The 14958-nt window shown below is 42.9% G+C and overlaps 2 protein-coding genes across 3 annotated transcripts in view; both read right to left on the bottom strand.

The window, feature by feature from the left end:
- Nucleotides 1-8019, bottom strand: part of bmp6 (bone morphogenetic protein 6) — a 72002-nt gene extending 63983 nt beyond the window's left edge. For both annotated transcript variants that reach the window (XM_037694079.1, XM_037694080.1), the window contains exon 1: nucleotides 7277-8019. In XM_037694079.1, coding sequence (XP_037550007.1) covers nucleotides 7277-7667 — 391 coding nt within the window. In that variant the 5' untranslated portion in view covers nucleotides 7668-8019. The remainder of the gene's footprint in view (nucleotides 1-7276) is intronic.
- Nucleotides 8020-10992: 2973 nt separating this feature from the next.
- The window catches only part of zgc:101569 (uncharacterized protein LOC449822 homolog), a 21916-nt gene continuing 17950 nt past the window's right edge, over nucleotides 10993-14958 (bottom strand). The window contains exons 5-7 of the mRNA XM_037693907.1: nucleotides 13679-13828; nucleotides 12773-12888; nucleotides 10993-11155 (exon numbers count right to left, since the gene is read on the bottom strand). Of these exons, the coding sequence (XP_037549835.1) occupies nucleotides 11048-11155; nucleotides 12773-12888; nucleotides 13679-13828 (374 nt within the window). The 3' untranslated portion in view covers nucleotides 10993-11047. The remainder of the gene's footprint in view (nucleotides 11156-12772; nucleotides 12889-13678; nucleotides 13829-14958) is intronic.

The raw sequence follows: 14958 nt of genomic DNA, 5'->3' as shown, positions 1-14958 counted from the left end.
AAAATATAACAAGAGCCCAAAGGTAACACCGTGAAGTCTGTTGTCACAAACACGCAGAAGAAGAAGAAACCAAAACGTGACTGTCTGAGCATCAAGAATGACACCTGACACATGTCCTCATCCTGGGAACGTGGTCCCCAAAGTGAAGACGGACGGGGCAAAAGACAAAAATTCTTGAGCGACACCTGTCGGGACTACGATGGAGATTCATTCCTGCAGGACAACATGTCCTGGAACGGTCCGGTCCAGTCAGATGAAGAAAGGGTAGGCATGCATCCTCAGGTTTGTTGTATTTTATGTTGTGCAAATTAACTTAAATCTCTTTCACACAAAGAGAATGCCACCTTTACGTTTTCTATCTCCTTGCATTTCTGTCAAAGATGATTTAAAAAGTTTGCGGACTGAGCAGATTACAGTCCAACAAATCTGTTTAAATCCACGTGGAATAACTAAAAGAGTATATTCTTCAAAGATGGAGTCGTCGTGCAACACTCCATCACTCATGACAAGCACAGGCCGACTGGAAAACACATAATCTGGTTAACCAGACAAGTTTCCTCCGTCGGCCCTGTTTGTTTCTGGACTCAGGCGGACGTGCGTTTTGCCAACACAATCCAAACTCCGGGAATATGACGAGCTGTAAACGCTGAAACTGGATCAGCAGGATTATTTGTGTGTCTTGGGTCGTTCTTCAAAAACCCGCGCGAGTTGACGAGAACGCGTAGCTGCGGCGAAACGGCTTCTGCTGTAAACAAAAGAACGCAACAGTTTGTAGTTTGTTGTAACTTTTCTCGCTGGTGCAGGAAGACCGTTCCAAGTTCCTGTTTAAATTTTGGGTTAAAACTGGGGGGTGGGGGGGATGAAATGACGGGTGGTCCTCAGGTTCTGATCTCCGAGGCTTTGCAGGAAGTGTTTCGAGACGATGTAGTGAGAACACTTCCAAAGATGCATTCTGTTTCAAACAATCGGCTGTTTCGGCCATAGACAGCTGGAGCTTTGGGACACGTTTCACTGCAGAGGAAGTGGCTTTACCTGAGCTTAGACACGAAGGAACGCAGCCAGGCGTCACAAGACAAGCAAAACAAAACGTCTAATAAAGGCCCTTCGTTTCTGGCAGCTAATCTCCTAAAAACCGGCTTCTTTGGCTTTAAAGTTTGTGAGGTTGTTTGGAGGAAAGCTCGGCTGTTGACTCAGGGCTGAGAGCGGGTGACAGCTCGCCTTGAACCACGCAGAGGCGGCAAGCGAGACGGTGGGGACGGAGAAAACGAGGACGGACGCGATGACGGACGAGCGCACAAAAGCATAAAGCAGTCGTAGATTATTCGCTGCAGACAAAAGACGTGCAGTTTTGCTTTCTGCACGCTGGAGAGGAGCCGAGTCTGGAGGCAAACCGGAGGGACTGAGCAGATAGTTTGAGACGTTAAAAGGAAAATGTTCGGGGTTTTTAGACGATGTGGAGCCGTAATGTGTTGGATACAAGAAACTGCTGTTCCAAAACTTCTGGGGTGTCCAAACTGTTTCATACGTGAGCCAAAACTACAAAGATGAAAGGACACGTGGGCCACAAACATGTGAATTTAACTCCACGTGAACAACATTTTGGAGAAAGGAAAGCCTCATAAACACTAAGCTTATATTTTTTATTAAAAAGGATTTATTTGATTTGTTGAGTCTGTGTTTGTTGTTTTCTTGTGTTTGGAAAGTTCATTTTAGTCTGTTCTCTGCAACAAAAGCGTAATTTGAGTACCGTATTTTCCGCCGTACACGTCGCACTGCCCTATAAGTCGCATCAGTCCAAATGCGTCTAATAAAGTGGAGAAATCCATAAATATGTCGCTTCGCCGTATACGTCACGTCTATTATGCGTCACCGCTGTAGAAATTTAACAAGATAACTACTTAAAAACAGTGCGGCGCAGCAAAAGGAAACTGATTTTACGGTTTCTCCAGGAATGATTCCGGAGCTGGACAAAGGTAGCAGGCTACGGCAAGCGGATTGTGTCATTAATAGCCACTTTTACCTATTATATGACACAACGCCAAGCCAAACTACTCGACTGCCATCTATCAGCTGAAAATGGTACAGTCAGAATTAATGAAAACGGTCATATCTCAGCCAAAAATTGGTTCAAAAATATGGGGAAAAAAACATAAATACGTCGCTTCGCCATATAAGTCGCAGGCATGCTAATTTATGAAAAAAAAAAACTGACTTATATGGTAAAAAATACGGTAAGTGTCCTTTTAAAAGGGGGTTGATCAGCCTTTTGGACCATGGACAGACCAAAAGGCTGATTGAAGTTCTGAAAAATCGTCCAGCTGTCAGTCGCTACAACAGATTCAAGAAAGTTCAACCGTTGATCAACTTGTATGTAGATGATACCACGTTATATTCATCTTTAAAAAAAATTCAATTTCCCTCTTGATTATTTTATCAGCTGAAATATTTAGCCAAGTTTTATGAATCATTATCCAAAAGTCTCCTTTCTGGTAGAAATCAGTAAAGGTGTTTTGAACCATGAAGTGAAAATAAAAACATTATAGCCAAAGATTTGTATTTTGTTTAATACAGCTCATTTTGAGAATTGTTTTTCATCTATTTTGCTGTTAAACCTAAACATTATCTAAAAAAAAAAAAAAAAAGATTATAAACTAATTTTCAGAAAAGTCTGCATCAATCTCTTAAGCCTGCTGGTCAAAATGATAGCGTTCTTAAACTGCAGTTGTGGACCGCAGAAAATCACTGAAAGGGCCGCAAATGGCCCTCGGGCCACACTTTGGACACCCGTGTCCTAAAGAGGTGGATTTAGCTGCAGTTTATAGATTAAGCATCTTCACCAAAGTAGACTTGCCAAAGGAAATAATCTGCACAGTATCAACCAGTAAACAGGTTTTGATATTGTAGAGGGATTTTAATAAAGCCTAACAACTTTGTTTGTAATTTCTTGGATTATGGGGGTTCTTCCACACAGAGGGGTCAACAGGAGCTCAGGTTGCCTCTAGACACAACCCAATCCCAACACGGCTTGAACATTGCAGTGAACTTGTGACTCACTGTAACCACAAGCTAATACTTGTATGTGATACATAATATAAATTGGGTGTATTGGCCATTTCGAAAAAAAAAAAACTCCAAAAGGCAAAGATTTTTAGACATAAAGTCAATGATTATTACCTGAAAGTTTCAATAAATTCTGTCCAGTGGTTCATGAGATATTTTGCTAACAGACAAGCAGGATCGACTCCATAATTAATGCCAAAGTTATAAGCAAATTTTTCATGCAATGAGTTGTGCTCAAAATATATGATGAATACCATGCTCAGCTACCACTACACACATTTTCCATTCAATATTTGTATAGTTGACTGCATTACAGCCATTTTTGTGTTTTATGATGTTTGTTGGCTTTTGCAGCCAAGTCGAATCCAATTGATTCCAAATGAAAAAATATTTTAGAGGTACGTCTAGTGATTAATTCCTGAAAGTTTCATTAAAACCTCTTGAGCGGTTCATGAGATATTTTGCTAACAGACAGAGTTGAAGATCTTGTGCGGTCTGTTAGCCCTCAGAATGTGATGATGATCAGGCTCAGGTACTACCGCACCACATTTTAGGTCGATACAAGCTGCAGATTTAAATCCAGTGTTTATTTTCTGTCTGTTGAACAGAACGGCTCGGGTTAACGACCATCCGAACCGTTTTCTCCAGAACACCGGTGTGCAGCAGGATGTGTGACTCATGCAGTGTCGCTGCAGCAGACCTCAGAAAGCAGGACGTCCTCGAGGCAAACACTGATGAATGCACTATTCTAGGAATGAAGATGAAAACGGAGCTGGAAAATGTGCTTCTGCTGCCCTGATTCAAACTTTTCCACAACTTGTTTAGCCCCCACCCACCCCCCAACCACCCCCTCTCCCCCTTTTCTCTGTGGGCGATTCTGAAAAAGTGATGACAGCAAAGGAGAACGGATGACTGAGCAGCAGGTCTACATGAGTCGAGACAGGGAGAGGGTGGAGGGGGGTAAAGAGACAAACGGTTCACAGTGGGAACATTTGGGACTGCTGCGGTTGGTGTCCCCGGAGGAAAACGTCCCAAAAATGAGCTGCTTTTATTTTGTCGTCTGCCAAACCCATCAGTGACTCACTGATTTATCTGCTCTGGGTCAGGTAAAGAGTCTGAGACAGGTGGATTCAGTTCAGACTTGAACACTCCTTGAATCGCCCGCTGCCCTTCGAGCCGGAGTTTCACACTAAAATCATTTTGGGTTAAGAAATGACTGAAAAGGAGCAGCTTGGCTTTCAGCGTGTGTGTTGGGAAGACTCTCAGCTACCACCATGCCAAATATTAGCCCAGTATCCGTGAAACTGATCCATTTTTTTGTGTTTTATAAAATCACTCTTCTGAGGCAGCCATCTTGAAACGGGTTGACTCCGGAAAATAATCATATGTACACTGTAAAATAAAATCTGTAATTTTTACAAAATAAAACTGGCAGCTGGGTTGCCAGAGAAATTCTGTTAAAAAAACAAAAAAAAAATACTGTGATTTGTACATAGTTTTACAGAGTAAGCCGTAAACTTAACAGTTTTACTAAGTAAAATTTACTAATTATTTTGTAAACATAAACACGTTTTCACTGTACAGTAGTCCTTCGCTACTTTGTGGTTCGACTTTCGCGGTTTTCCACAGTAAGATTGGGCATGACACACAATTGGCTGATTGATGGATGAGCCGCATGATTGGCATGGAATTTTTATTTAAAATGAATTATTTTAAACTATTTAGCACCTGCTGCACCCGTGCGCAGCATGTCATGATCTCCGCTCTTGGCCACGCCCACTTCTCCGCTGCAATAGGTGGCAGAGAGTGAAGATCATGACAAGCTAAGCTCTTTTAGAGCGTTTAGAGTCTAGAAACATTGTTTAGAATATTGCAAAAGTGTGAGAAGGGTTTAAAATGCCTTATATATATATACATATATATATATATATATATATATATATATATATATACTAAAATAAATTACTACTTACTACTACTGTATTATACCTACTTCACAGTTTTTCACTTATCGTGGGGGGGCTGGGAACAGAATCCCCGTGATAAACGAGAGACTACTGTACTTGTTACAAATATTTTACATAAAACTAAAAAACTAATACATTTTACAGAATAATTTATGAAGAAGTACATTTAAAACATGTAAATTTAAATGTTTTATCATCTACAAATGCCATTATTTTTACAGTAATGTGAACAATTTTTATGCTAATTCATCAGATACAATTGTTACCTTTACTTGTTTTTAATGTACTTATGATTTACAGTAATACATTGTACTTACAGTGATATACTGTTTGGGATTTTACCGTTTTTTACTGTTGCCATTTGACAGTTTTATGTAATTTTTTACAGACATTTTTTACAGTGTAGATTTCCAGAAAATCGATTAATTCTGGAAGTTTTGTTAAAATTAATTCAGTTGTTTGTGAGATATTTTGCTAACAGACAGAAAAAACACAACCGGATCCTTGTTACGCCGTCTCCCAGATAAGGAGCTCCTCGTTGCGTGCTTTGTTAATCTCCCTCTGAATTTTTCAAACCTATTCAGACAGACTGTTTGGACTCGTCTCCTCCTCTTCCCTTCATTTATCTTAATTCTAATTTGTAGCTTTGCTCCGGCCACACGTGATATCCAGACTTTTGGACAATAAGTGAGACCACCCAGAAGTGTTTTTACCCCAAAACAAAAAAAAAAAGGCCCAAAATTGAGCAAAAACATTAAAAGCTCATCGGATGGCAGCGACGCACAGTAGTCATGCAGTGTTTTTTTTTATTTCCAAAGCAGATGGAGAGTCTTGGCCCGTCCAACATTAATTACAATCACATTCGAGGAGGAAGCCGTCCCTCCTCCAGGGGCGGTTAGGACTCAGTGTACAGGCTGGAGGAGATGGCAACCTAATCCCCCCGGGGTCACCGCAGAAATTTGAGGGAACTGTCAAAAGATGCACAGGACGTGATTAATCAAAGCGAGGAGCCAGATGTGCAACGACACAGGAGGATAAAAACCTGGAAGAACCACAGACACACAAACACCACGCTGCTGCTGCTGCTGCTGCTGCTGCTGCTGCTGCTGCTGCTGCTGCTGCTGCTGCTGCTGCTGCTGCTGCTGCTGCTGCCACCCCGACCTCTTCATCACGGCCTGCTGCAACACCAGAGGAGGCCTGTGGCACGATAATGTTTCTGTCTGTTCCTCTTGAACAGCTGCAGTGGTTTTGATGAAACTTTCAGGAAGTAAAGCATCAGCTGCACAGGAAGTGCTTCAACGCTGTGGATTTTGCAGCTACGGTGGAGTTTAGTGTGGTAGTAGCTGAGAGTCAGTCACAATGCATCGTTTGATAATAGAAGCGTATGAAATTTTAGCCGGCTTTAAGCATTCCCTCAAGAAATGCTGCTTAAAGTGCAGCTGGGAGCCTGTTGGATGACAAAGCTTTAAAAGTTTTGACATTTTTAAGACAAGTTCATTTATTTTATGAATCTTTGAGGGGAAATTTGACTTTTTTTGTTTGTTTGTTTTTGTCTAAAGTAGCTAAAATCACCCTTCTGCTGACAATACCCTCTGCTTCCAAGAAAGGAGGCCACTCCGGCCTCGGAGCTCGTGACGACCTCTGTTTATCTTCACGCGCTCTGTTTAGACTCTCCCAGTAAACACTGGAGCTGCTAATGGAAGGAAGGCCTTTGAGCTTTTATGTTCCGAGCTCGTTCTGATTAAAGTGTCCCTGTTTATTATCGCTGGAGCTAATTAAAGGCTAATCTGTCGGGGAGACGCAAACAATGCGACGCAGTTTGCGCGCAGAGAAGCCGCAGCTCCGCTCCGCGCGCGCTGGCGGGTCAGGAGCAGAAATAACCCCTTTATATACAAATACCAGTGGTGGCGGTTGATGGTTCGCTGGAAAGGGGGGTGGTGGTGGTGGGGGGACTGGGTTTATCCTCCCGCTCCAAATGCGCATCGCGGAGCAGATTGCGCAGCAGGACTTGACCGCAGAGTGGAGCGCAGGACGCGCAGTAAATCACCCGCAAACAATCGAACCGCACCGGAAGTGAGGGAGTTGTTTGACCCCTCTCTGTGGTTCACACGGTGGGAGAGTTCATCATAAAACACTAGACGAGGCGTCCCTGGTGGTGATGGAGGGCGCGGCTCAGGTGGATCCAGCTGCGCGCGATTTGTTGGAGTCAACAGCTTATCAAGATTTAAAGAAGTTTCCAGCTCACTCACCTAAATTAACGAAGCTCATCACCATGTCCGCGTCATTCAAGAAGGCGGTTTCCTGAAACGTCGCCAGAGGGGAGCTCTGGGTCGTGCGCGCGGACCTCAGCCTGTCCGCCTTCTCCTCCCCGGACATGGTGTTGTACAGGTCCAGCATGAAGAGCGGAGCGGAGTTGAACTTCCCGTGGGACAGGTGCGGCCGCGGCCTGTGCGGCAGCCCCAGGATGGACAGGATCTCCTTCTGCATCTCGCGCTTCTCGTGCGTCCGCAGCCGCCGGTGCACGAACCCGGCGTGCGCTTCAGGTGCTCCGTTCGGCGTAAGGTGGCTCCCAGCCGCCGTGAACGCGCAGCAGTACGCGCTCCACCACACTCCGACCAGAGCAAGCAGGCAGCGGGTCATGGTGGTGCCGTCCCGAGCCCCGACGGAACCTTGAGTTTCAGTCCGGGCGCAAAGTGTGCGCGTAAAGGTCACCAAACGAGCTTTCTGTCACGACCTACTGATCAGGCGCAGGCGCAGAGGCGCGTTTCAAGCCATCTGGAACCAAATAAAAGCATCGCTCCTGCTCTCGTGTCCGGCTCCTGTAGCGCGCGCTGCTGCCTCAGGATGAAGCGCAACATTTAATCATGTGAGCGCTCCGGTTCGGTCAGAAACCACCAGAACCGACTTTCACCACCAGAATAACTCCTCTCACTGAAGTCATTCTGTCCCAACTGTTTAAAGTGGCGTCCTGCTGCGCGTGGACTAAAAATAAAAATTAAAAGTCTTCCAGCAGTCTGCGCGGCGCTCAGGAACTCCTACAGGTTGTGCGTGAGGATCAGCAGGTTGCAGTCCATAATGTGCCTCGGTGCGCGCGTGAACTCCTGTGTGTGCGCTGAGAAACCGCCCACTCCGTCATCCAGAGGTGGAGCTCTTTAACTTCAGATTTGGATGTTTTGGCTGCAGAGGACCAGTCAAAACACGGAAAAAAATCCAGTTTTAGAAAAAAAATAAACCCGTTTGGTTCCGTTTCTGCTGCGCGTCTTTGATTGAAACGGCTAATCCTAATCTAATCCATCACGCTGCGTTTTCGGAGTTCAAGGTGCTTCCCTTGAGCTTCCAGCAGCTGAGGCACGACCCCTGATGATGGAAGAAGAAACAGCAGGAAAAGGTTCGAGCTCCAGATGTGACACAAACAGAACCTTCAATCCCTGAACGTGAACAAACCTCACATTAATCCAGCTCTGAATAAAGAAAAGCCTTTCTATGAGGCTCCATTAATAATCTGGGCTCGTTGTAACATAAAGCAGCCTTAGTTTCTCAAGTGGGGGAGCGGTGGCGCAGAGGGTGGGCCTGTGATTGAAAGGTCGCTGATTCAACTCCCCAAGCGACAACATCAAAATGTGGGTGGAAAAGGTGAAGCCACTCGTGCCTCCACCCTCATTTGCCCCACTCTGTGCCCTTGAGCAAGGCTCTTAACCCCCACCAGCTGCTCCTCCAGGCGCTCTGCTCCACACAGAGGGCTGTGGTAGCTCGGTGGTCTGTGGTTGTGGTGACCCCGTGACCCCTGAAGAAGGAGCAGCCGAAAGACGAAAAAAAAACAATTTTCTCAAATCCACGTTTCACAACACGAATAATAATAATAAAAAAAAAACATTTGTTTTTTTTCAATCTTTTAATAATTCAACTGGACAAAAGCTTTTAATTGACTTATGGAACTGGAAAGTGGAGTTAGTAAAATATCTCATGAAACACGGGACAAATGGAAGTAAATTAAACAACCTGACTGACTATGGTGAATCAGGGTGACGTCCATCATTCATCAGCTGTAGAAGTACATCTAACTATTAATTCCTGAAAGTATCCGTAAAATACATCCAGTGGTTCGTGAGATATTTTGCTAACAGACATATACATGGTTAAAACAATAATCCAGAGGACATACAAAGGGAGAGGAATTTAAATGGCCTTTAAAAATGGGTACAATTGTTTGTCACAGTGTGTGTGTGTGTGTGTGTGCAAACATTAAACAGGAGTTTTGTCCTGTCATCACACTGTCTAGACAAGACACCTCCTGAAGCTAAAGAGGTCTTTTTGTGTCTGTATCTTTATAACACACACACACACACACACACACACACACACACACACACACACACACACACACACACACACAGAGACTTTTTACTTTACTTAACGTTAGCGTGTAAAGTTGGTGTTTTCGGTGCACGTCTCTCTGCTAAATTAAAAGGAAGTTTCCTCCGGAGTCTCAGGAATGCAAACACCTGGGGAGCGTCCGACAACAAGCGCTGTGGTTTTGTTTTGCTGCTTTCAGTCACACGCGCTCGCACAAATATGCGGGCAGACGGTTATCGGGCCGTTTCCACGCCGAGCCAAAGCGGCGGCGGCGACGACGACGAGCTCCTGCAGGTCCGATGGTCTTGAAGATGAACTCCGAGGTGGGAGGACATCCTCACAAACATCTACAGCTCAGCTGGCTTTACAGACACGGAGCTAAAAGTGAGCGTGGTAGCAGCTGAGCGTCAACATTAACACTGCGAGGTCTTAATGTAAACAGATGAGAAAACGCTGAACATCAAGGTTTTATTTGATTTTACTACAGAAAGTACCGAGCATCTTAAACGGCGCCATACGACAGCCGCGCACGGCTCATGGAATATTTTATAAATGGGTTTCATGTCCCTGGATCTGAGAAGTTATTGGAGTGAAAGGCACTGATAAAACAGCAGGGTGTATTAGATTATTAATTAGACTAATTAATGAATAATTAATTAATGATTAAATATAGTTAAGATTGGAAAAATTAGACTCTGATTAATCAGAATGAATGTATATTAAAATTCAAACATACTTTATTAATCCCAAAGGGAAATTAAATGTAACTCATCATTAAAGAGTTGTTCCGTGGCTGTGGGCAGGATCTTTTGGAGCAGTCCGTCTTAGAGCAGATCTGAGGAAACTAGTTGCACACGTTGACCTGTCTGCTTGGACTTGGCGTGTTTCTGTGTCTTCTTGGGCAACAGGTCCGCCTGAATGTTGAGCAGAACTCCTCTCTGAGCGACGTCTCTCCTCCCAGCAGCTTGTTGAGCTCCTCGTCGTTGCGGACAGCCGGCAGCAGGTGTCAGGGGATGACCCTGGTCTTCTTGTTCTCACGAGCCGTGTTTCCCACCAGCTCCAGGATCTCGATAGTCAGGTATTCAAGCACCTCGGCCAGGTAGACGGGGATGCATCCACGGCACCTCCTTTTTTTAAATTTTTTTTTTTACCCATTTGTGATTTGGGGCTGCAGCTGAGGTATTATGTGAGTTTTTGATATGTTAATCAGCGGCTCCTGATTGTAAAGACCACCTTGTTGTCATGGTTACACATCATAACAGATGTCCAAACGCAAAAAGGTTTCAGTAAAAATCTTTCAAGCTGCACAGCATCTGATACCAGAGGGAGGCATCGTCCAAAAAAAAGTGATTTACACCCAGAAAAAATGAGAAATTAAAGTTTTCAAAGGCAACATCCCAGAATGAAAGGAACAGAGCTGCTCCAACGTGCAGCCACCTTTAGCGGCGCAATTCTAGAACCTATTTTATTATTTATAACCTAACATTTATCCATTAAAGTCACAAATGATAAAAGTAAAAGTCATGATTTAATAAAATCAGCATCAGAGCGGTGAGGCGGTTTGTTTTGTCATTGTATTTAGGATTTTTAGCAAAATTTCTGAACTTGAGCTGGTAATATTTGGGGTCACAAGCCTCTTAGATCACCTGAAGATCCTTCAGCTCCTTTCAGGAGAACTTTCCTCCTCTTCCGGCCCCAGCGGTGAACTGGGTCGCCCCGCGGAACGCTTCGGTCTGGATGACGGGAGCACCGTGGTCAAACTCAAACTGCATGGCCTGGACAGAAGCAGAGGTGAATCAAATATATTATTATTATAAATATGTGTTAGCAGCTGTAAAACTGTAATCAGCAATAAGTTTAAATATCGTGGTAATCATCTGACGACAAGAGCTACAGACTTGGAACTGTTTTGTGTTTGTTTCATCTGAATTGTTATGAATTTGAACAAGATATAGGCAAATAATGTTGATCATGGAAGAAGTGATGTCCTCAAAGCAAAGAAACTGCATTTCCTGCGAAAGTGCAGTGTGAATGCTTATTGGTGAAGAACTTGCTGAAAAACAGCTGAAATTAGCAACAAAAAAAATAAATTCTGAAAGCTGAAATGGAAGAACAGGCCTACATGAGCAGAAGAAAGCTGAAAGAACAAATAATTGCTGAATTAGGTTTAAATAAGCAGAAATGAGCACAAAAATTAGCAAATTATCTAAAAAAAATATTAAATTAGCAAAAAATAGCTGAAAAGGCAGAAAGAAACTTAAACTAACAGAAGGAAGTGGAAAGAGCTGAAAAGAGCTAAAAAAATGTAAAATTAGCTGAAAAAGCTAAAATTAGCATAAAAAGAGCTAAATAGTAACTGAAATAGCTTAAAGTAGCAGTAAAAGGCTGAAAGGAGCATAACAAGCTGAAATTAGTATAAAGACGCTAATTAGGCTGAAAGCGGCAGAAATTACAATAAAAAACTTGAATTTATCTAAAAAAGCAGAAATTAGCTAAAAAATGCTAAAAAGCTACCTGAAAAGGTAGAACAAGCTTAAATTAGCAGAAGAAAGAACATGTTTACCCAATTAGCTGAAATGAGCACAAAAATGGAAATTATCAGACAAAAGCTGAAATTAGCCAAAAAAAAAAAAAAAAAACTGCTGAAAAGTAGCTTAAAAAGGCAGAAAGAAGCTTATATTACCAGAAGGAAGTGGAGAGAGCACATTTTTAATGAATTAGGCTGAAAAATGTTGAAATGAGTGCAAAATATGTGGAATTAGCCCAAAAAGCTTAAATTAGCATAAAACAGCTAAATAGTAGCTGGAAGAGCAGAAAAAGTTTAAACTTGCGTAAAAATGCCAGAAGGAGCATAACAAGCTGAAAGTAGCAAAAAGAAGTTAGAAAAAAGCACAAAAGTTTAGTTAGCAGAAAGAATCTGCAGCTGAAAGAAATGGCTGAAAGTAGCTGAATTTTTTTTTTTTTTTTTTTTGCACAAGGAAGCTGAAAGAAGCTGAAGCAGAACAAAAGGTGAAAGGAGCAGTAAAAGGTTTTAAACAGATTTAAAGACTTGAAGAATGTAAAATGAGCTCAATTCAAGTCATAAAAGGCTAAATATAAAAAAATAAATAAAAAAAAAAGCTAAAGTTGCACCAATACCAAAAGTCATAGCAGAAAAGAGCGGAACGTTTTATTTTACGATTTGTTGAAATAGCACAAACATTGTGGAATGAGAAAGATGCTTAAAATGCTCTTATTTCTTATTTAAAAAATTGTTCTTATTCAATTGAAGCAAATTTTATTTTTTGTGTACATTTACATTTTCACAGCGGTCTGAGCTGAATCAGTTCTATAAAATATGACAGAAGTCACTGCTCACCAACTAGGAGCTGATTTCGAAAATGCCAGCGTACCTGCGTGAACGTCGTAGCATCGTAGCAGCTGTGGACGGCCGAGGAGCGGTCCGAGCGCAGACACTGCTGAGGGAAGGAGCTGATCTGCTCCGCCAGCTGCAGAGCTTCCTGTAAGGCTGCCATCACAACACAACGGTGAGAAATTACTCATTCATTTGGTGCTTTCTGCGTCTTAACGCTGCTGCCGAGTGTCCGACATGAAACACGTGGAAAACATCCGGAACGGCTCACTTTGATGACCGTGCACAGAAGCTGCGCGCCCTCTGACGTTTAGCACGGTAAGTGATCGCCCTGCTCAGAGGCAATTAGTCTGTGGGTAAACAACGAGCTGAAGCACTTCCTAAAAGGATTTAGCTCATCGTCTTGTGGCATCCAGCGAGGGAGAGGGGATTAGAGAAGTTACATCCTGAAGGCCACAAGTGAACCCTGAACCGCACCAATCGAGCAAATCTTGAGATAAATCGATGAAAACGTGCGTTTTACTAAAGAATCTTGGGGAAAATTGAAACAAGACATATGCTGCCTTCAAAAGTCAGATTGAAAAGTCCTCTGAATGTTTTTTTATTTTATTTTAATGTATTATCTGGTTCGACTGTAAAGCACTTTGGTTGAGCTCACGTGCTTTTAAACGTGCTACGCAAATAGCACTAACATTAACGTTGGTATCGGTGCCGTCAAAGGCTTTTATTTTTCTTATTTCCCAGAGGAACGCCGTTTGTTCTGCATTACTGATCGCTGAGATTCGTTCTCTGAAATCTGATTTTTAAACAGCAGCATATTCAAATGACATTAAAGATTCAGCTTCCTGTGCCGAACGCCTGAATGTTTTCCACTTTGCCAGCTTGCTCTTGCGAGTCAAACCGCATTCAATAAAATAAGAACCACTACATCATATATCGTAAATACCTTGTCCATCGGGAACAACTCTATTGGCCAGTCCGTAGGCCAGAGCCTCCTGTGCTCCGACCGGTCGGCCAGTCAGAATCAGGTCCAGCGCTCTGGACAGACCAATGAGGCGTGGCAGACGCACTGTTCCTCCGTCAATCAGGGGAACTCCTAGAAAATCAGATTTCCACTTAAACTAAAGCATCAGTCACTAATTAAGCTGAATTTCTTTGGACATTGTTGAAAAGTAATTAACCATTTTGGGGGCAACATTTAGGGTCTTGAACCACTCTTAGCTTTTGATAAGCCTGTCATGTCTCAGTTGTGGACCTACTGGACTCTTTCCCACGGGCTGGACTCGGCTCTACTTAAGTCGTAGCTTCAAGGATTCATTGTTCTTTGTTTGTCGTTCCACCACATGTGTACACAGGGTCCCAGTTACATCCAGCAAAAGTATTAAAATTCAAAAGGAAAAGAGCAATAAGATCTAAGGTATGAAGGTTTGCTCCTTGGATAGAAAATAACGCTGCACAGGTTTTGGGTCGCGGTGCTGCAACGACCTTGCACACATTGAGGCGGCACACAAGTGATACCCAAACCCAAAGAGACTCGAGAAGAGTCGTGCTGAGACTAGAAAATGGAAAAACTTTTTTAAAAAACACTTTACACTCTTTAAAAAATTCACAAAATAATTATTCTATAAGATTTTTTTTTATAAATAAATGTAGAGATTTTTCTCTCATTAATATGCTGAAAAAAGATTATTTGACCTTTTTTTTTTTTTTAAATTCCAGTCTGGACTTTTGTGAAGAGCCTCCAGACCACGTGTCTCCCAGTCTTCAAATGCTTTCTTAATATTTTATTTTATTATTATTATTCACTACGGTGGCGCACTTGGTAGATCTGCTGCCTCTCAGCGAGCAGGTCCCTGGTTCAAATCCTGGTCCGGGGGCCTTTCTGGGTGGAGTTTGCATGTTCTCTCCATGCATGTGTGGGTTTTCTCCGGGTACTCCGGTTTCCTCCCACAGACTAAAAACATGCATGTTAGGCTGATTGGTAACTCTAAATTGTCCCTTGGTGTGAGTGAGAGAGTGAATGGTTGTTTGTCTCGTTTGTCTCTATGTGTCCCTGTGATGGACAGGAGACATGTCCATTGTGTACTCCGTCTCTCGCACAGTGATGGCTGGATATGAGCACCAGTGACCCCCTGCGACCTGGAAAGGAAGAAGCGGGTAAAAAGAAAGGAAGGAAGGAAGGAAGAAGCGGGTAAAAAGAAAGGAAGGAAGGAAGGAAGAAGCGGG

This window comes from Nematolebias whitei, chromosome 20 (genome assembly GCF_014905685.2).
Source record: "Nematolebias whitei isolate Nwh7 chromosome 20, NemWhi1, whole genome shotgun sequence".
Lineage (NCBI taxonomy): Eukaryota > Metazoa > Chordata > Actinopteri > Cyprinodontiformes > Rivulidae > Nematolebias > Nematolebias whitei.
Note: the sequence above shows the minus strand (reverse complement) of the source record. Positions and strands in the feature narration are given on the sequence as shown.